The sequence below is a fragment of the Trachurus japonicus genome, chromosome 8, assembly GCF_045865225.1.
Source record: "Trachurus japonicus isolate A0001 chromosome 8, Traja_1.0".
Classification (NCBI taxonomy): Eukaryota; Metazoa; Chordata; class Actinopteri; order Carangiformes; family Carangidae; genus Trachurus; species Trachurus japonicus.
In genome coordinates, this window is record NC_140914.1 from 3202691 (window position 1) to 3225700 (window position 23010).

A 23010-nucleotide genomic window follows, 5' to 3' on the forward strand; every position below is an offset into this window, starting at 1 on the left:
GTCATTATTCAAGATAATGAAATTGTCTTCGGACCCACGGCTTAAAGTAAGGTGAATATTTGTGTTAATATAAGTCTTAAATAGTTCTATCTTCTGACAGCAATCACTTCTATAGAGTGTTTGGACCGAAACACGGGTCCATCAGTCACTCTGCTCTGCTGTAAGCCGAGGAAAAAAATTTCCTTGTATCCTACAACCTTTATCCAATGAGGAGAGAGAACGGCATAAAGGGGCAGTCCTCTCTGTGTGTGCAGCCAAGGGATGCGCCTGAATGTGGTGACGTAGGGACGAGGGCGGGGACTGCTAACTCCATCGGCTGACAGGAAGTTAGCCAAAACCACCGGATCGCTTACTTCTGCTTTAACATGTGAAACATTTTGCACATGGTAAACATGTTATTTGCACATGGGAAACATGTGGTTTTGGCCCAATTTTATGTGAATTCCCATGTAAACCCATTTTCCACATGTTTGACACTACTCTTAACAAACAAAATTAAATGATTCACATAAAATTGTGACTTCAAAGCCATTAACACTGTTAGGCTAACCCAATAGGATTTAACTTGAAGTAATTAGCATCGCAGCGAGTGGATTGTATTAGCACTAGCATGGACCGACCCAGTTTACAACGGCAACAATTATCATCATGGTTAACGGAAACATCAGTCAGCTGACTACATATTAAAACTCACCTGTCTTCACCTGACCAGCTGGTCTTCACTCAGGAAGTGGATGAAGCATTTCACTGGCTACCGTGCACCTCCACTTGACTCTGCTATTTGACCCACTTTATCATTTTTAAATGTGTGTTTGTTTTGAGTGCTTTTATGTAAAATATAAAACTATTTATTTCAAGTGCATTTTTGAACATGAATTTAAATTTTGAGCTCTACTGAAGTGAATGCATAACTGTTTAATTGCTGTGGGCTACAAATGACCAGAGACAAACCTGTCCCACAGTGTGAAGTGTGTGTTCAGGATGTTAGAGCCAAAGCAGCTCTAGAACTGGTTCATGCTGACAGAGTGGGACATTTGTGGAGATAAATTATTTATATTTAACTCATAATGTATTAATATAACTGCATTTCATCATATGTTTTTGGAAGAAAGAATATTTATGTCTGTATGATATGGTTTGTTGACCTAGAGGTGATGGGGTTCTCTTGTTTGGACACTAGGGGGCAGAATTAGAGCAGGGATTGTGGCGGGGCATGTCTGGATGGGTTTTCCTCATCGCCATGGAAGACTCAGTTCAAGCAGCCTCGTCTCTCTGTGTCACTGTTTCTTTCCTGTGTTTTTCAGGTGAGTGTTGTCTCAAACCCCAAAGGAATTACTGAAACTTCTTAGTTCAACTTTAGAGAAGTGTGAGTGTCTACATTTGTGTGTGTGAATGTTGAATGAGAGCGGCTGTGACTGCTGTTTATTTTACTGCATAAAGCACTTTGAGCTGCTTCCTTTTGTATGAAAAGTGCTTTATGAATAAAGGTTTGTTTTTGTTGATAGTGTCTGTATGTTAACTGGATTGAACTTTATTTGGAGATAATGAATGTGTTGGGAGAGACACAGGAAATGTTGTGTGTGTGCAGCTGTTGGTGAGACGGTTGCCGTGGTGCTGGGGCGGGTTGGTGCTGTTCACAACCTTCAGTATCGCTGACAGAGAAGACGGTGAAAGAGGAACTATGCAAGACTTTTTTGTTTTTTACCTTAACTATGCTACATACAACGCATAACAAACTCCTACTTTGATCTGTTGCTGTTTTTCTGTGCTCATGCTGTTATTATAAATGTTTGTGCAGACAGTTGATGGTTGGTGATGCCGATGTTTTTGTGAAATCAAACTTTAACACTCACAGAACCTCTAAGCCCAGGGGTGTGGAATCATTTTTAAATTAGTGTGTTCATTTAAAGTGCTTTTATGTAAAATATGAAACTATTTATGTCAAGTGTGTTTTTTAGACATGAGTTAAAATGATGAGTTCCACTGAATGCATAACTGTTTAATTGCTCTGGGCTACAAATGACAGAAACAAACCTGTTCTATGGTGTGAAGTGTGTTCACATTTGAGGAGATAAATTATTTACATTTAACTCATAATGTATTAATATAACTGCATTTTATCATATTTATGGAGGAAAGAATATTTATGTCTGTATGATCTGGTTTGTTGACCTGGAGCTGATTCCAGTAGGAGGAGTTCTCTTGTTTGGACACTAGGGGGCAGAATTAGAGCAGGGATTGTGGTGGGGCATGTGCCTACGTTTACATGGAGAACATTTGTGTGTGTGTGAGTAACTGTGAATGTTGAATGACAGAGGATGTTGACTGCTGTTTATTTTATTGCATAAAGCACTTGGAGCTGCTTCCTTTTGTATGAAAAGTGCTCTATGAATAAAGGTTTGTTTTTGTTGATAAAATGTGACGCTGTGTCTCCAGTGTTGTCTGTGGGAGTTTGTGTGATGTGTGTGTGTTGTGGGTCCATGACTTGTTTTGTTGTGAAATTGTTGTTAACAACTGAACCTAAGTTATGAAAAGTTAATGCATAAGTTCTGGAGTGTTAATTAATGAGCTGAAGAGTTTATTACCAGGCTGTTGCCACTGATAAGAATGTGGTCTTTGTTAACTTGGTTAAATAAGGTTGATGATTATGCACAAATATCACTGTAATATGATTTATAGTGTCTGTATGTTCATTGGATTGGAACTTTATTTGGAGATAATGAATGTGTTGGTGTAAATGAGTCATAAGAAGAATAAAATGTCTACAGATGTGACAAATCCAAGGCCCAGGCCAGCACACAGGAGTGATGTAGCTGGTGCAACTACCTGAAGCTGCTGACAGACACCAACACTCACCTGTAGCAGACTGCAACCCACTGGCACCACTCACCTCACAGGAAACAGGACGTTGTTGGAGACCATCTCAGGATCTTATTCTGCACACAACAGTAGGAGCACATTAGCTGCATCTACTATGTTTTTATGTTTCATCTCATTAATCACATTGATTTTTAACAGTTCAAACAGAATATTCACTAATCAATAATATATATATAATAGATATATCATAAGAAAATGTTATGTCAAAAGAAAAAGAAAAGATTATGATGAAGATAATTTATTCTTTATTATGGGGGCGGGACTAGATAAGCTTTTGCTTCTCCCGCTTTCCCTTTCGGCCATGTGTATTGTATTATTTTAACTAAGATGAAGTGTGATGATGATGATTTAATTGACATGCCCGAAATAAACTAATAAATAAATAAATATATACAGGTGCATCTCAATAAATTAGAATATCATAGAAAAGTTTATTTATGTCAGTAATTCAATTCAAAATGTGAAGCTAACACTTTTTATAGATCCATTACACACAGAATTAAACATTTCATGTCTTTATTTATTTAATTGTATTGATTATGGTTTACATTTAATGAAGACTTAAAATTCAGTCTCTAACAAAATTAGAATATTACAAAAGACCAATATAAAAAAGCATTTTTAATACAGAAATATTGTCCTTGTGAAAAGTTAGTCCATCTATATGCACTCAATACTTGGTTTTGTTTATTTGAATTGAATTACTGACATAAATAAACTTTTTCATGATATTCTGATTTATTGAGATGCAGCTGTAGTTTCCGGTTTCAAACTGAATGTTCACTAATCAATCAGATATTTCTGTAGACATGAGATCGTATAGTGGCAGTTTCAGTTGGATCCACAGCAGATGAACTTTAAACACACAGAACAAAGCCACAACACAAACACATGTATGCTAATGAGATGAGATCGTTAAATCCTCTCTCACCGTGAACAAAGAAAAACAACACACAGTCACACACACTTTAAACATGGCCGCCACCTCATCACTCAGTGTGTGTGTGATATTCATGGTAAGTAAGGACTTTAAGAGCATATTATCTACAAATAACGGAGAGAGTTTCACCGTGTGTCTCGGCTCTTCCAGCAGCAGCGACGTTTTGGCGCGTTTTGGGGGGTGCACCGCTAATTAACGCCCCACCTGCAACAACAGCTGGAACCAGGAACCATCGTTCTCTGAACCAAACTGCTGCAGCAACAACAGTTTAGCTGGTTAACATATTTACCACTGGTCTGAATAATATGTGGAGTGGGTTTTAGTTTTAGCTGAAGTTCACATAGATAATATCAACTTAAAAACAAATTAAATCTAAATACTGACTCAGCTACACACCACCTATGGTCTATGAAGATAACCAAGGGACAGGAGCATTAGCAAAGAAGCTGTGAGTCGACAGAGATGTGAGCAGGTTGATGTTAAAGATCATTTTCTGAGGTCGACTGATCACAAAGGAAAAATAAAGTTTGTCAAGTTTGTGTTTGGAGAGTCACAGATAAGATTAGGTTACATGATGTAAGTTTAAGGTAGAAAATCTTATAGTGTTCTGTGTTAAAGTAGCCTAGTTAATAATGTGAGAGCAAGTGGGGTGTTCATATGTGTGTTAAATGTGCTCTTAAATTATTATTATTATTACAGGGTTGCCAACTCTCACGCATCTGGCGTGTGTCACACGCTTTTAGGTCCTGTCTCACGCTCTCACGCCACTCAAACAATTCTCACGCCAAAATCAAGCGATTTGGCAAAAAAAAAAAAAAAAAAATCAAAGCAAGCTTTGGCACTCATCAATAGGCTCTCTGATTGGTGTGATGCTTATCCGCGTGTCGATTGGACGGCTGCTCAAGCCTGTGATCACAGCAGAGCACAGTAGGACGGGGAGTTGTCGATCCGCGACCCCCCCCACCCCTCCACCAACAGCGGCACGGTGCTGAAGCCTGGACCCGACCTGGTCCGAATCCGATGGCCAAAAAAAAGAGGGAGAGAGCGAAGCCCGAGACACAACCTGACCTGACCGAGTTATGTTTTCAGACTGAACGCGGCTCGAACTGACGCCTGCGGTCGGGCTGGTTGGGCCAGTCCGTTGAAAACTATAACATCAAGATGCAGACTGGGTAGCACAAAAGTACAGCCAGGCAGCTCAGTCCAGAGAGCAGAGGAGAGAGAGACAGCGCAGCAACAGGTGTGTGTGTGTGTGTGTACGTGTGTGCGCAACTGCGCATGCATGCACGTGGGCCATACCTGCAAACTCCGAATGGGTATGTAGAATGTTTATTACAGAAGAGAAACACACATTTCAGGACCTGACTTGTATCATCAGGCTGTAGTAGGCTGGTCCAGGCCAAAAGCCAGAGCTCCCCACTAGACCAGTTTCATACACTCCAGCCATACAATGATAGGAACCACAGATCTGTTTTTTTCCCTGTTATCTGAAGCAAATGTTGTGTTTTCCCTTTATTTTCTTCTCAGAGTACACTAGAATGCTTCAAATACATGTTAAAATCAAAAATTTTTCCTGGGGGGGTGCCCCCAGACCCCCCTAGAGGGATATACGTATTTTGTCACCTATTACCTCTAGCCTACTCAGTTTGCAGGTATAATGTGTGTGTGTGTGTGTGTGTGTGTGAGAGAGAGAGAGAGAGAGAGAGAGGGGGGGGGGGGGAAGAGAGAGACAGAAAAACAACAATAAACATAACTATTATTATTATTATAGACAACCCCCCCCCCCCCGTCAACAGAATCTCACTCCAGCCCAGGACCAAAAGTTGGCAACCCTGTTATTAACAACTTTATTTCAAACAGTCAACCAGAAATGACAAAGGCAGATATGATATCACTTACATTCAGAAATCATTCAAAAATCATATAATAAAAAAAAAGAGAAGAAATAAAGCTGATGAGAAATGCTTTACCTGTGACATGTTTATAGGCTTACGTCATAGAAAATAAATGTGTCAATAAAGTTTCTCTTTCTGTCAAACTGTAGCACGTAGGCTACGGTTGGTATGTTGGGTATTTTTAGTTTAGTTTAGGAAGTTTTTAAATGTAGAGGCTTGCTGTGCTGTGACTCCCTCAGGTGAGCTGGCTGCCTGGCTCCGCCCCAGACTGAGGTGTGGATATGAGACAGGTGAGGAGGAGGAGCGAGAGAAAGTGAAAGTATTTAGTTCAGACGCCATTTTAAGAAGAAGAAGGAGTAAGAGCTGCAGCAGGTGAGTGTTAAACAACATTATTATTATTATTCATCGTTAAGTCTCAGTCCCTGTGAAGTGTGAAGGGAAGAAGAGTCAGAGTAGTTTTACACTAGTCCGCCATTGTTGTTGTTGTAGTTTCTACGTCCAGCGGTGTTGCCCAGGTTACAGGTTAGAGAGGTGACAGGTGAGGCTATGACGTTATTGTTTCACTAAAGATCCGTTTAGTTTTTTCTGAGGCGGCGTTTGGAGATTTACCCACACTGGGACCGGTTTTAAAAACATTGGCTACAGTTTTAGGACAAAACGCTGATATGAGAAATAAAAACGGTTAATATAGCCTACTGTATATTCTCTGTGTGTGTGCGCCTGTGTGTGCGCCTGTGTGTGTGCGTGTGCGTGTGTGTGTGTGTGTGTGTGTGTGTGTGTGTGTGTGTGTGTGTGTGTGTGTGTGTGTGTGTGTGTGCGTGCGTGTGCGTGCGTGTGCGTGCGTGTGTGTGTCAGTCAGGCAGCTAAGGGGAAAGTTAATGGAATTGAAGTCAGGCAGCTGAGATCTGAATCTTCTGTTTATTTCACCTCTTAATGTGAAAAATGTGTTTGACCTTCAAAATAAAAGTTTAACACTGACCCAGAAAAGATAAAGAGTCTGAAACACAGTTTATTATTATTAATCTTTATTGCAGACACAGTAAGTGGTCCATATAAATGTCTAAAGTCTAAAGTCATATCAACTACAACAAACATGATAAAACAGATTTAAGAAAGAGAGAGAGAAAAAGAGACAGACACAGAGAGAGAGAATCAATTATCAACTCTCCACATAGTTCATTAGCAGCCTGTCCCACCAGTGTTTTCTAAGCATGGATGAATACCTATAGCTTATTTATAGTTTATGGTTTGTGATGACTTTTATTGGATTTGTGCAAAATACAAAAAGGAACATCAGACCTAGGTTCTGATAAAACAAAACAAAAAACACATGACACAAAACTAAACCTGTTCTGATGAAAACAGTTTTATTGTTTTAAAGACTCATTATCTTCTCTGGAGAAGTGTTAAAGTTTTACACTCAACACAAAATGAATCACAGCCTTCACATGAAGAGGTGAAATGATTCAGAGTTCAGCTGTTGAATTTAATGATACCACCCTCTATTGATCAAGACAGAAAAATAATTTTACATCACTTATTGTGATGTTAGATAAAAGACTTGTAACTTCTTACTGTACTTGTAACTACACAAATACACACATCGTAACATAATATATGATAATCCATCGATCCACTGATTGATTATCAAAGGCTTCATTGAAAACAAAATGCACACGACCGGGAGGAGTGTTAGCAAAACAGAGGAGAAGTGACGACTACTGGCTGGTCAGATGTGGAAGGAAGTCACTGTCAAACCCAACATTTTCTTATAATTCAGACTAAATATAATTTTTTATGGAAAAACAATACCTCTATTCTGCACCCCTCTAAATGCCCCGTGGATGTATTTTTTAAGAAATATAGCTTTTAATAATTCAACCTTAACTTTCCCCTTAACTGCTGAATCTGAAGCTAACGTCAGTGTTGTTCAGTGTTTCTGGTTTCCCTCTCAGACTGACTGAAGTCCTGGAGATGAGTGTTAATGTGGAGGAAGAGGAGGACGGACCAGAGTCTCCAGGATCCACCTGTCCGTCTCTGAAGAGTGACCGGTCCAAAGGAGAGGGTCCAGAATTCAGTCCTGGACCTGGAGCGTCAGACTCCCGGTAAGAGACCTGCTCCAGCCTCGTTACCAGTGTTGAGTGTGTTGAGGTCCTGCAGCTCATAAGCCCTGTTTCCACTATGCGGTACGCCAGTGGTTCTCAACTGGTGGGTCGGGACCCAAAAGTGGGTCGCGGACAGCTGGTCGTAAAAGTAAATAATATATAATGCACATCTGATGTTGGACATGTCTTTTATTTTGAAAAATAACTAATTTTGAAAGGCACAGGAGACACGTGAACACATGCAGTTGTAATGGTCCTCCTCAGTTTCTTATTATTTGCTTTTCTCTGAATGCAAAGATATCAGTTTCTTATTAATGTGGCCTGAATGCAGTGAATCTTGTTTTGTTTTGTGGGTCTTTATTTTGTGCAATTTGATATTTATTCACTTTTGTGAATATGCTCTGAATGCAAAAGGGAGTGCTCAAAGGAGCACTCAAACGGCTCAACGTTCTATACCACTCCGCCATTCGATTTGCTACCAACGCCCCGTACAGGACCCATCACTGTGACCTCTACACCCTGGCAAACTGGCCCCCCCTGGAAACCAGGCGCAACATTCACTGGCTGATGCTGGTATTCAAAACCCTCCTAGGTCTCACTCCTCCCTACCTAACCCAGCTTCTGCACCTGCGCCCTCCCCCTATACACAACACCCGTTCTGCCCCTCTCATCCTGTTAAATGCCCCAAGGGTGCACTCTTCCCTGGGCCGTTCCTCCTTCCAGGTTGCTGCCGCCGACAGCTGGAATCAACTCCAAAAATCCTTACAGTTACAAACTCTTACTTCTGTCAACTCCTTCAAACATGTCATAACTAAATCCATAAAGTATGAAGTTTACCTGCAGCTGTCCCAGCCAAAGCTCTCTCTGATCCTGTCACCTCACTAACCTCACTAACACCGTCTGTTACTGTTGTTGTTTTGTTACTGTCTCATTTATGGTTGTCTAGTATCACTGTTTTTACTTTTAATGTCTCTGTCCTTACATAACTTGTTGTATGTCACTGTACGTCAAACTAACTGTCATTCTGTGGTATGTCATTGCATTATGTTGGCTTATTGTCTTTATTTTTTCTTCTTTTGTGTCACTGTTGTTGTATGTGCTTTTATTGTCTATATTTTAATGTTACTCCCCCTCTCCCTTCCCCTTAGGAGGTCTTTCACCTCCTACCAGGCCATTGCCTTAATAAGAATGTATTCTTAGCAATTCTTGCCTGGTAAAATAAAGGTTTACTACTACTACTACTACTACTACTACTACATGCAGGGATGCATTAGAAGTCAAATATATCATTTTGTTGGTCTCCATTTTGTGCAGTTTGATATTTTTTTATTCACTTCCATACATGCAGTTGTCATGGTCCTCCTCACTTTCATTCATGTGCCCTGAAATGCACTTTGCTCAATAAAGAGCAAAATTAGTTTTTAAAGGCTTTAAAGAGCATATTGCAGGTTCTACTTGTTTACAAAATAAATATGTAATCTTGTGTGAAATATACCACGTGAAAAGTCGAGTGAGGATTTAAAATGTTTTTCAAGACACAAAGGCGCAAATTTAACCTAAAAAGTGACGGTTTTGAGCACAGTGCCTAAAAACTGTCTTTTTTTCAACATTGCGTCATATTACGTCACGTGAGGGAGTCGTATGCTAGCCGCTGCCATAGATTAGTGTGGGAGCAAATGGCTGTCTGTCAGAGTGGTCGTCTTGTCGTGAGTCAGTGTGTTTACAGCAGGTTTGGATTGCGTTGATTTATCATGGACATGGTAAATTATTGAGTTTGTGGTGGATTCGCAAGCTCCAGCCTGTCACGACACCGAGTCCACCGGTTTCCTAACAGGAAAAACCGGTGCTATCTTCCGCCTGCCTGCGTGTTGTGCAGCTGAAAAGACGGGGCTTCACCTCTGCGTCAGCTACGGAAAATGCGAGTCTGTTGCTCACTTTACCAGAGGATTATCACTCCAGCGATCTGATGGAGTTCAAGGTGGGATTACGAAGCAAGAGCTGTGCGCACCCCCCACCCCCGACCCCCCGTGCGGTGCCTTCGGTGCCGACAGCCTCATCCGGACTGCTGTCTGTCAGCAGCAGGAGCAGCAGCAGCAGCAGACACAGATCAGCAGAGACTCAGCTGGACATAAACGTCAACAGCCACTTGTAAGTCTTATTTTATTTGCTAACTACCCATTTACTGAACGTAGTGATTTAATTCATGAGAAGCAACGTGACATATGTTGTTGTAGAGCAGCGCAGCTAGCTTGCTAATAAGCGAGCAATGCTAACTGATGCTAGCTAGCGTTAGCAACATTTTTTGCTCAACCTATCTTATGAAAAGGCACTCGGTTTGCCAATATAATAATAAGTGTCAAGTTTAGTTACAGCCCAGTGACCCTGTTTGCACAGTTAAAGCATTCCTAATGTATTTAAATGTGCTATATTTTGAAGGATTTGGGAGACATTGGCAGTCAGGGCCGGACTGGGAGACTTTTTCAGGCCAGGGGCCAGTCATGTAACCAGGCCACCCTGGCCTTGCCCACACGCGCACGTTCACGCCCACACCTACATGCATTGCACGCATGTACACGCACATGCACGCACGAACACACACGCACACGCACACACACACACACACACACACACACACACACACACACACACACACACACAGTGCATTCCAAATAGAAGTTCAAATATGGGACCTATGTACAAACTAAGTTAGGAATATACAGTAACTTTTGTGTTTGGGGCCGGGCTGGTAAATACAGTAACACAACAATCCTCTACTAGAAGAGAATAAAGGTTTAACGCAGTGCCAAGGTTACATAAAAGTCATATCACGTGGAATGTCAACTGCCTCTTTGGCATATATTTTTATGTGTAGCCTACAATATAACCTAATAAACAAAGACAACAAAGTCCTAATCAAACAATTAATCAGCTATGAGGAGACAGCCTTTGAATACATGTTCACAGAACATGCACGCACTGATAGACGCAATGTATAATACAGTCCGAGAGTATAGTTCCTAATAAGCAATCACATAATTCAATTCAATTCAATTCAATTCAATTCAATTCATAATATTGACTCATGTTCTAATATAGGGCTGGGATACATAATAGCAAGTCAGCAACAGACAGCAAAATTCAACACCACTAGTGCTTAATAGAATGGCAGCTATTACTGTATTACAAATGAGAGCCATTTATGTCAAATGGCAGTGCCTGTTGGTGTTATGTCTGCAACTTGCATGTTGTTGCTCTAGAAATGATTCTGTACCTTCTGCCAACTGCTCTGCACTGGCTTCTCCTGAAGTACCAGCAGGACTCATGTCATCACCATCACCACCTTTGAATAGCAAACATATGCTTACAGTGTTTTTCCATACACTAGTTCATACAGTAAGATAGTGTAGCCTATGTCTCACTTAATTTGCCCTTGTATTCATATACATAATAATGGAATGATAACAGTAAATAAAAAAGTGGCTTGCTTAATTTCATGGCCAGGGCCTAGATAGCCTACTGTGTAAAAGTTTCATTTCATTTTCCTTTATTTGTTCGAGAGGGACAGTGTACATTAATGAACATTTTAAAAAGATAAAATGTAAATGCACCCAATTATAGCCAGTAGGCTAATTTGGTGTGTACAGCCTCACGGACCCAGGTCCCTGGACCTCAAAGCCTTCTGACAAGAACCAGTGTTTTTTTGTTGTTGTTGTTGCTGTTGTTTTTTTAGATAACTTACTTGCAGAGGTATCTTGGCTGGGGGGGGGGGGCTGAATAAATTTCTCAACTTATGGCATTTGGCCGCATCTCTCTCTCTCCCTCTCGGCACCGCCTTTTCTTTTTCTTTTTTTTACCCGGGTTGGGGTCCATGGTTTAATAGTCGAAGCCTCGACTCTCCCTCTCTGCTCGGCGCTCGCTACACACACACACCGCGACTGCAGCAAGTACCAGACACACCACACACACACCCCTTCCTCCGCACGCTGTCTGTGTGGTTGATACGGGCTGTTGGGGCGGGTGTTAATCAAAACAATTCGCCTTGTCCTCCTCACATGCTAGGCCCTACTGGCCTGAATGGCCTCTGATTGGCCAGGCCTGCCTCTCTGACTTAGAAAAAAAAAGTCAGATAGCCGCGGCGCCGGCTGACCGGCAGACTTAAAAAAAAAAATTTTAAAAAGAGAGAGAGAGAGAGAGACGCAGGCCAGCAGGCCAATCATAGGCCGGCGCTTCGGGAAACCTCCCAGTTCTCCCGATGGCCAGTCCGGGCCTGTTGGCAGTAATGAGGCAGGGGAGATGACAGTCAGTGGTGCAGCAACAGGCTTTCCCTGGCTCCTCAATGCAGCTCACAGTGCAGCCTCAGACCTTCTCATCGAAGCAGGTAGTATAACATCACACATAGAGAATTAATTATATATGCTACGTATGTATACTGTTGCATACAGGCGGTACTACTCCAACACTATCTGACCTCCAGTTTTAATACATTCTGTGACAGAGCTGTTTGCAGGTTGGACAGGGTAAAGTAAACCAACCATTTACCTCTTATTATCCTAGCTTTCCAGGCACAGCCCAATATGTGTCATGGTGCAAATTCATAGGTCATTTTCTTTTTTCAGGGCTGCAGTGCCAAAGCCAGCTGATGTCTGTTTACTAACTGGCCGGCCTCTTGTGGGGAAACTGAAGAAAACATTGAGACGCAGGAGGGAACTTGTGCAAAAATAAAGCAGGTAAGAGTCTTCTTGTGATCATAACTTTTCTTTTAATTTTTTGCCTTTTACATATGTCTCTCAGGTCTGTCAGCCTTTTTGGCTCCTCGTGGGTTCTCTGAGAGTGGAATACTCCAGGGATCCGTTTCACAAAGCAGGTTTAGTGAAAACTCTGATCTCTGTTAACCCTGAAATGTTAACCCTGAAATGAGGCAAACTCTGGGTTTTCTGTTTCAGAAAGGGAGGTAAGTCAAACCAGGGAAAGAGGAGTAACTCCAGCCCGTTTCACAAAGAGAGGTAACTGAAGCTTGGAGTCAGTTACTATGGCAACACACTCCGTGAACCTAACCTGGTCGGGAGCAGGTTTTCTCCAACTAACTCTGAGTTTCTCCTTTTTATCTGAAGACTGAAAGCAGCGGCTGACAGGACGTGTAAACTCCTCAACTGGATGTTTTATTCTCCATGAGGATTTGTTTGATCGTTCCTGTTGTTCTGCACCGTCACTTTATCTGAACAACACTCACATGAAACGACACGGACACGCACGCAGTTCAGAGAAAATTGCATTTCTCTCTTATTTTTTTTCGTAGTAGGTCGATCCACTTATGGATTATTTCCAGGTGATTGATGACAACACGCACATCCCCGTCACGTTATAGACCCTTTCAGAGAGTATAAACAAAGACAGGTGTTACCAAGAATACTAATTAAAGCAGATAACAGCGGCACGGCCGTTTCGGCTAATGCTGTGTTCAAGGCAGGCTTTTGAAACCGTAAGTTACAGCTTCAAGTCACAACTACGACTTGGTAGCGTTCCAGGTAACCCGTAGCTCGTGTTTTTACCGTCCTGTTGTCTGTGAAAGTTCCCTATAACGGCCACTCGTAACTTCCGACCCGTGAACTCGTACCAGATCGAACTGGTATGACTTCACAGGAAGGAAAAACACAAAGTACGAGTTTCCTTGAACGCACCATGAGTTAGCAGCCCCCGCCCTTGTCAGGCATCAATTGGTCCTCGTGCTACGTCACCACATTCTCGCGCATCCCTTGGCTGCACACACAGCCCTTCATGCCGTTCTCTCTCCTCATTGGATAACACTTGTATCCCACAAGGAAAATTTTCTCCTCGGGTTACAGCAGAGCAGAGTGACGGAGAGACTCGTGTTTAGGCTGAAATACTTCATGTAAGTGATTGCTGACGGAAAATAGGACTATTTAGGACTTATATTAACAAAAACATTCCACTGATATCTGCTTTAAGGCTCCATTCCATTTAGTGTACCAGAGCGTTTTCTAATAAGCCACACCTGTCTTTGTTTATACTCTCTGAAAGGGTCTATAATGGAGACAAACTTGAACATATCAAACACACATTTGGAGTTGCACCTGCTCAAACCATAGACTGTATATAAAAGAGGCTCAAACACACAATGTTGAATAACTCTCGAGATTTCTTTTTTTAGATTAATACTTGTCCCGCGGTAAAAAAAAAAAAAAAAAATCCGAGCTCACGTCCATTTGCCGCTGCTGCAGAATCTTTTTTTTGGGGGGGGGGTACGTGATTCTGCGTCAGCATTCATACGTCACTCCACCGTGAGAAGTGGGAGGGGCGAGGCTTTTTTTTTGCTGGTTGCCATGGTGAATCATGTTATCTATGTTCCATTGATGAGGGCTTTTCATCTCCCCGTAACTCAGGGTCAAGTTTCCTGTCTCAGAGTAGATCAACTCAGAGTTCAGGATTAGACTCAGAGTTTGTTGAACCTGCTTTGTGAAACGGACCCCTGGTCACCACAGACTCTACGAGAGTGCAACACTGTCCTGTCCTCTTCTGCTGCTGCTTCCCTTTCCACATCCATCCAGAAGATCAACAAGGAGGAAGCTGTTGGCGTCTTCACTGCACAGCATTAATGGTTTAATACAGGATGTTGATACCTCCACAGAGGCTTTTCATACTCATAACACTATATATATTTTTTAATGGGTCAGATGGTATATTTTTCTTTTTGATTATTAATAACATTTGGCACATCTGCATAATAGTTGCAATGTTTGGTAAGTTAACACTTTACATGTGTTGTACAGGATGTGTTTAATTGTGTTAACTTTAATTCAAGAACATAATTTATGAAGGACATGTTTGTTAGCAGTCTTAAGGCCCTTTCACACCGCGGACGTAACGAATAAACGACACGAAATTGCGAAATATTCGCGGCCAAATATTTCGCATCAAAACCATTCACACCGGCGGCGACGCGAATATGCGACTATGCGACAATTAAATTCCAAAGTTTCGCTTTGGACGGGTGGTTCTTCGCCTCCATGTCATGTCTTCAATCTGTTAATTATCCCTCATGTATTCACTACGTTATGCCACTGTTGTCTTGTTACCAACTTTACTCAACACAGCAGCAGCTCACTGTCTGATCACTGATCAATATCTGATCACTGTCCTATGGACACACTCTATTGCTATTTCTCCTCTTTCCACTTACCCCCCCTCTTCCTCTCCTCCTCTCTCCTCTTCCTCCCTCCTCCTCCTCCTCTCTTCTCCTCCTCCTCCTCTTCCTCTCCTCCTCCTCTCTTCTCCTCCTCCTCTTCCTCTCCTCCTCCTCTCTTCTCCTCCTCCTCCTCTCTCCTCCGAGACACAGGCTATTTATTGTTTACATTAGCGGCCAAGCACGTGTCCATGCGCCCGCATGTCCGTGTGTGTGTGTGTGTGTGTGTGTGCGTGTGTCTGTGTGTGTGTGTACGTGCCCAGAGAGACGGCAGGTGGAGGGGCTGACTGGCAGAGATGAGAGCAAAGACGGTGAAACAACAACTTATTTTTCCTGTGAGAGACTGTGGCGGCCCGAGACTGTGCGGCCACCGTCTGTTATGGGAAACAGCCGTCTGTGTTCTGACGTGAGGGCTGTGACGTACCTCCTCTTCACGCCACATGATTGGTTGATGCGTTTATTCGCCGGGCGAAAGCTCAGAAAAATCGACCTCGCTCCGAAAAAAAATTGTGCCGCATTTTCGCCGCGAAACATTCGCGGTCGGTGTGAAAGGACCCGTGATGAAAACCGAGGTTCGAAAAAAAATATTGACGCGCGAATTATTCGCACGAAAAATACGTCTCCGGTGTGAAAGGGCCTTTAGGCTGCTGCTGCATGCAGGTTTAACCATCAAATACAGATCTGACTGTTGGTACCCTTGTGTTAAAGAAAGAAAACCCTATATGGGCTCGGCCCAGTGGACAATCCGTCTGCTGTATGCAGTGTAATGGTATTCCTTTATTTTTATTTTTCTCTTGCACTAATAGTATTTTTAAGATATTTATGCTGTTGCAAAATGTTGTTGTGTTACACTTGTATACTAAATGTCAATAAAAGTCTTAAGTCTGTGACCTAAATATATAATTGTGTGTGTGTGTGTGTGTTATTCCTAATATTTTGTTCACTCTGTAATCATATTAGGGACACTAGTCAATATAATTTATATTGACTAGTGTCCCTAATATTTTGCACCTGGCCTATGATTACAGAGTGAACAAAATATTAGGAATAACTTTCAGTATACTGCACCTTTACAACACTATCACGATATCAGTAATAAACATTCAGTAGAAAGTCATAAAATAGAACTCAGAGTAATAAACTATGTCTCCCTCAAACATACTCCTGTCTGCTGGTCTGGAGAGGTCCATGCTCCTGTCTGTAGTGCATGTAAGTAATAGGTGTATTCAGGACAGTGTTTATCTCGCCCTTTTCTCTCTCTCTCTCTCTCTCTCTCTGTCTGTCGCGGACGGTGACGGTAAAGTGCTCCCGTAGTGTGCACGGATATTAACGAGTATGAGACATGTCGTTACAAGCTCTTTAGTTTCTGTCATTGGTAAGTAGTACTCAGACCTGTATCAAATAATAAATACTAGTTTTTTAAACTATCATTTATGATACATGATAGTACTAATCTGTACAATGTTGTGATGTGAGCGCAGTATTTATATCCGTAGCTTGCGTATTGCTAAGCCACCGGTCTCTGACCAACTCTCCACTGACTGTCCTGACACCACAGCTCAATTTCTCTCTCCTCTGGCCATTAATTCTCCCCCAGGTCTCTCTCTGCTCTCTAATGTGCACAATGGACTCGTAGTTATATGGTTGTGGTCCGTCATATTTGTAATCATACACATTTAAAGTTCCCTCGGGGTCAGAACCAGCACCAGAATCCTGTTTTTCTATTGTTCAAATCGACCGGTCTCCCTCCGCCTACGTCACTTCCGGTCAAGCGTTTTTCGATGCGGAAGTAAATTTTTCTCACAAAAACGGCTCCAAAAGCCTAAATAGTGTATTTATAAGTATAATTTTGATAAAAACTTGTTCCTACATTATTTTTCGAAGCATTGGTTCAAAGGGGGGTCTAACCTGCAATATGCTCTTTAAAAAAAAATTCTTGGTTTAATGACCATGGGAAAATGTGGATCCCAGAGTGAGACTAGTTGAGAACCCCTGCGGTACGGTACGGGTCGGTACGGAACGGTAGGCTTATTTCAGCGTTTCCACTGCCATAGAACGACTGGTCCCATGGTACCCGTTACCATGGAACCATACTGGTCCCATGGTAGGCCTATCCATTACCATGTTTGTAACCCTTGTGGTTGGGGTACCTAGCACACAGGACCGGTTCCCTTGGGGAGGAGCCAAAGCACTGCGAGCTGGTGATTGGTCGAGCATATGGCGTCATCGTGCAGCGCGACGGCCATCTGAAGCACAACAACACAGAAAAAGTCCACTGTAATGCTGTTAAAACGTCACTATTAATTTTTTATGTTTTTTCATGCGAGAAAGTCACAGTTTAGAGTCCTGATGTCCTGACGTCCGTTTGGAAGTTTGCTCCGAGGTTTTGGGAGAAGTTCAGAGCCACCTGGGAGCAGCCACCGGGAGCTAGCTCGCTGCTCGGCTCATCAGAGAGATGATGTCTAATGAGTCAGGAAACAAGATTCTTCAGTGAAGGGACTAAATGCAGTAAATGGAGTCAGTGAAGGTTGAAGCCTGAGTCAGAGAGAAACCAGGAACCAGGTCCATCAGACCTGGTTCAGATCAGAGATGTGGAGCTGAGACTGTGACATGTTGTTGATCCAGAAATGTCTTGACAGGAGGAAGAGGAGTGGTGTCTCTGACGTCCTGAAGGATCATGGAAAAAGACCCAGAACCAGAGGTGAGCTGCAGACAGCCAATCAGAGCAGCTGTGGACAAAGTGAGACTGAACATCTGTCTGCTGATGTGGTCATTAGTGAAACCAGGACCTGTTGTTTTCTCCAGAGTCATTGTTCCATCACACAGCACTGACATTTAAGATGATGATTCAAACCTTCTCTTTGTTGTCTGTAGTTTTTCTGTAGCTGATGAAAATAATCTGATCAGATTGTCAGACTCTCTGTCTTCAGTCTGACTCTGTCTCTTCTCTCTCAGCAGATCGTGGTCTGCAGGAGGTTTTAGATCAACATAAGATCAGTCTGAGGAGCAGATGTGAACGAGTGACTGAAGGAACTGAGGGAACAGGAAGTGGAACCCTCCTCAACAGCGTCTACACTGAGCTCTACATCACAGAGGGACAGAGTGAAGAGGTTAATACCCAACATGAGGTGAGACAGCTGGAGACAACGTCCAAGAAGAAGACCCTCCATGACACTCCAATCAAGTGCAACGACATCTTTAAAGACTTACCTGTCCAACAGAGAGAGGACGTCTCTACGGTCTCACCTGTCCAACAGAGAGAGGACGTCTCTACGGTCTCACCTGTCCAACAGAGACCCATCAGAGTGGTTCTGACCAACGGCGTCGCTGGCGTTGGAAAAACCTTCTCGGTGCAGAAGTTCACTCTGGACTGGGCCGAGGGCTTGGAGAACCAAGATGTCAGTCTGCTGGTTCTGCTTTCGTTCAGGGAGCTGAACCTGATCAGAGATCAGCGGTTGAGTCTTCTCGGGCTGCTCCATGTTTTCCATCCAACATTACAGAAGGTCACAGCAGAGCAGCTGGCTGTCTGTAAACTTCTCTTCATCTTTGACGGCCTGGATGAAAGCCGACTGTCACTGGACTTCAACAACAGGGAGGTTGTGTCTGATGTCACACAGACGTCATCAGTCAACGTGCTGCTGACAAACCTCATCCAGGGGAATCTGCTTCCCTCGGCTCTGGTCTGGATCACCTCCAGACCTGCAGCAGCCAATCAGATCCCTCCTACATGTGTTGACAGGGTAACAGAGGTCCGAGGCTTCACCGACACCCAGATGGAGGAGTACTTCAGGAGGAGGTCCAGTGATGAAGATCTGTCCAGAAGAATCATCTCACACATCAAGACGTCCAGGACCCTCCACATCATGTGTCAAGTCCCAGTCTTCTGCTGGATCAGTGCTACAGTTCTGGAGCACATGTTGACCACAGACCAGAGAGGAGAGCTGCCCAAGACCACGACTGACCTGTTCTCACACTTCCTGCTGGTCCAGACAAAGAGGAAGAAGAACAAGTACGGTGAAGGACATGAGACGAGTCCACAGGAGCTGACGGAGGCCGACAGGGAAGTTCTTCTGAAGCTGGGGAGGCTGGCGTTTGAACAGCTGGAGGAAGGAAACATCATGTTATACCAAGAAGACCTGGAGCAGTGTGGTCTGGATGTCACAGAGGCCTTGGTGAACTCAGGACTCTGTACTGAGATCTTCAAAAGAGAGAGTGTGATCTTCCAGAAAACAGTCTACTGCTTTGTTCATCTGAGTGTTCAGGAGTTTCTGGCTGCAGTCTACATGTTCAGCTGTTTCACCAACAGGAACACACAGGTCCTGGAGAACTTCCTGAGAGAACAAGTCGAGGAACTTGACTACTTTTCTTCAGAAGAAGATGAAGAAGGAGACAGACAGTTTGCTGATGACGATAGAGATTTAACCCTGGATGTCTTCCTGAAGAGAGCCATGCAGAAATCCCTCAGCAGTAGAAACGGTCACCTGGACCTGTTTGTTCGCTTCCTTCATGGCCTCTCTCTGGAGTCCAACCAGAGGCTGTTAGGAGGTCTGCTGGGTCAGACAGACAACAGTCCAGAAACCATCCAGAGAACCATCAACAACCTCAAGGAGATGAAGACTGAGGACAGTTATTACAGGGAGGACAGAGATAAAATCTCTCCTGACAGAAGCATCAACAACCTCAAGGAGATGGAGACTGATAAAATCTCTCCTGACAGAAGCATCAACATCTTCCACTGTCTGACGGAGATGAAGGACCAGTCAGTTCATCAGGAGATCCAACAGTTCCTGGAGTCAGAGAACAGATCAGAGAAGGAACTCTCTGAGATCCAGTGTTCAGCTCTGGCCTACATGCTGCAGATGTCAGAGCAGGTTCTGGACGAGTTGGACCTGAAGAAGTACAGGACATCGGCTCAGGGACGACTGAGACTGATCCCAGCTGTGAGGAACTGCAGGAAGGCTGAGTGAGTCCAGACATGATCAATAACACACACACACACACACACACACACACACACACACACACACACACACACACACACACACACACAGAGTGTTAAAGGATTCTCATAGTCTCAGTCATCAGAGAATGGGTTTTTCCAGCTGAGGATTATTGTTTCATGTCCAACACAAAGAGAGAAGATGAACTGAACCAGAGTGTGAAGAGCACATGTTGATCACATGATGACATGTTGTGTGTGTTTAGTACTAATTGTCTGATTTTACTCTCACACATTTTGTTTCTTCTCTAATCACAGACTTGGTGGTTGTTACCTCTCAGAGATTCACTGTGAAGTCGTTGCCTCAGCTCTGAAGTCCAGCCCCTCCCACCTGAGACTCCTGGACCTGAGTGGAAACCACCTGAGTAATTCATCAGTGAAGCTTCTGTGTGCTGGACTGGAGAGTCCAAACTGTAGACTGGAGACTCTGAGGTGAGTTCACTGACTGGAGCTGTTGTAGTTGTTTGAAGCTTCAGCTTCTCATTGGTTCATACATGTCAGGATTTGTGTGTGAGGATTTTTCTCAAGAAGCTGAAGAGAGAAAACAGTTGAGATGAGTCCAGAGAGAAGAAGGTGAGAGCAGTCGTAGTGTTTGTGATTCAGAGCAGCAGAGAACGAGCTCAGCTTCTACAACTGTTGTTTTCAACTCAGACACTTGTTGTTGAAGCAACGTGCAGCACTGATCTGAGAGCAGATGTTGAGTTGTGGTCAGAAACACAGCAGCTGGTGGATGTTGTGGAGCTGACAGAACCATGGGAGGAAGCATGAGAGGAAGCAGCTGAGATCCACAGAGCTGGCAGCAGAGGCAGAGGAGGCTGGAAAGCTGCGCTCCAGTGGAGGCTGGCTGTAGGGAGCTGTTGGCAGCTAAAGTCTGCTCCCTGGTAGCTCAACTGGCTGGGAGAGGCTGGAGTGTGAAGCAGGAAGTGAAGAGCACGGCACACACTGCAGCCACTTCCTGTCAATGACTGTGAATGCTGAGAATCAAGGTGAGACAGGTGAGAGCAGAGCTGCTAGTGTTGGTCTTGTTGCTGCTGACATGAAGCAGCTGCAGAGGCTCAGCTGGTTTGTTTGGAGGCTCACCAAGATGGGCTGAAGGTTGTTGCTTCATGTGGCGGCTCAGGCTCAGAGTGTTGACTCAGTGCTTGGCTGAGGGCAGGAGTCAGAAGCAGCTCAAAGTGACAGCTGAGCTTCTTGAACGTGGGCTTGTGTGAGCTGTTGAACACAGTCAGTGTGTTAGCAGAGCAGAGCAGCAGCACAGAAGCTGAGTGATGAGCTGCTGTGGACGGGCTCGCCACTAACAACCTGCTTCACACACTTTCAAAACGCCCACGGAGAAAAGCTGACCACGTCGTTCTGAAGATTGTCACAACTTGATGTTGCTGTCAAACAGCCCTGAACTCTGGAGCCGTGTTTGTCGGCCATTGTAGCGGCGTGTTGCTACGCACACGCGCACTATGACGCACACTGTATGAGTGCAGATGAGCTGTTGGAGTGAGAAGGAGCTCAGTGACAGAGTCTCTGAGAAATGTGGCTGCACAACATGAGTTTGTATGGATGGAGCCACAGGTGGAGCTGACAGGTGAAGAGGCGGAGTCACTGCGTCTGTGTTGAAGAAGCAGCAGCTTCTCATGAATATTAATGAGCTGTTTCTCTCTGTCACTGTTTAACCTGCTTCCTGTTGCTTCAGCTGTTGGACTTTGATTTTTAGGGTCCGGGCAGCTAAGCTGCCGGGACACTATTGTATTCCTAGGAATTCTTCTTCTTTCTTTCTTTCTTTCTTCTTCCAAGGAAGTCATACTTCCCATGGGCGAAAACTCACCAAACTTCACAGAAACATCCGACCCCATGCCAGATTCACTCAACTCCAAGGACATGTGCCCCCCCCTCCTAGGGGGGGCACAATAAGCGTTTAAATTTAAAAACTTTAAAAATTCCTACCAAACCAACGGTAGATGCTACAGTGTTGAAACTTCACCACAATGTAGCCTCAATACTGCTGAAACTTTTGTCCACTTAAACTCATTACAAATTATGAAGTCCATCACTCTGTTTTTTTCAATAACTGTAAAACTTTTAAAATGTATCTCCTCCCACAATTTTTGCTCAATTGTCACCAAACTTGCTACAGAGCATCTCCAGACTGTCCTCCACAAAACTTGTTTCTCGGATTTTTGATTAAGCAAAAATTGAGCCTACAGTGCATGAAAACGTTTGACTGTAAACACTACTGTAAACATATACCATCAAATTCTTGCTAAATACATTTTCAAACTTCCTGAAAAAAAATTAGAATATTTTGGAGTCATGGTTAATGAAGTTTGGCAAATATCAGAATTTTAATTCAAAAACTGAATTTTTGAGAACATTTTGAATTCTGCTCTCATGGGAACAACTGCAGCCAATGTGAGTGTGGAATTTTTAAACATCAGATTTTCTCTTATGAAGCAAAACACTTATCATTAAAAACAAATCACCAACATTTTCATGCTGTCAAGATGCAATTTATGTATTATCAGATTTTTGTTTAGATGACTGAATTTCTGAAATTTTGACCATTTCATCACAACAGCTGCCCGGGCACTGACTCACCTGAGTGGATAAATGAAGCTACACAGCAGGTCTCACTACCAGCCAATTAGCTCAGCGAGTTAAGAGCTGGTTCTTGGTGTCAGAGGTTGTGGGTTCGAGACCCAGCAAGGGTGATGATGATGATGATGATGATGATGACAGATCAAAATGTCACATGTCCTCAAGCTGTTTTGCTGTCTAAATGCAATTTATGTATTAACAGATTTTTGTTTAGATAACATAATTTCTGACTTTTTGACCATTTTTGAAATCTGCCTTTACAACAGCTGCCCGGGCACTGGCTCACCTGAGTGGATAAATGAAGCTACACAGCAGGTCTCACTACAAGCCAATTAGCTTAGCCAGTTAGGAGCTGGTTCTTGGTGTCAGAGGCTGTGGGTTCGAGTCCCAGCAAGGGTGAT

The 23010-nt window shown here is 43.3% G+C and overlaps 2 protein-coding genes across 2 annotated transcripts in view; both read left to right on the forward strand.

Annotated features, from left to right (window-relative positions):
- LOC146982330 (uncharacterized) overlaps nucleotides 1-23010 on the forward strand; it is a 420172-nt gene that overhangs the window by 394454 nt on the left and 2708 nt on the right. The gene's annotated exons all lie outside the window — the stretch shown is intronic.
- LOC146982341 (NLR family CARD domain-containing protein 3-like) lies at nucleotides 701-19988 on the forward strand (the record flags this gene model as incomplete). The annotated part of the gene is made up of 2 exons (XM_085785511.1): nucleotides 701-715; nucleotides 18315-19988. Coding segments are annotated over 2 exons (1689 nt in total), but the record flags the coding sequence as incomplete, so codon positions are not given.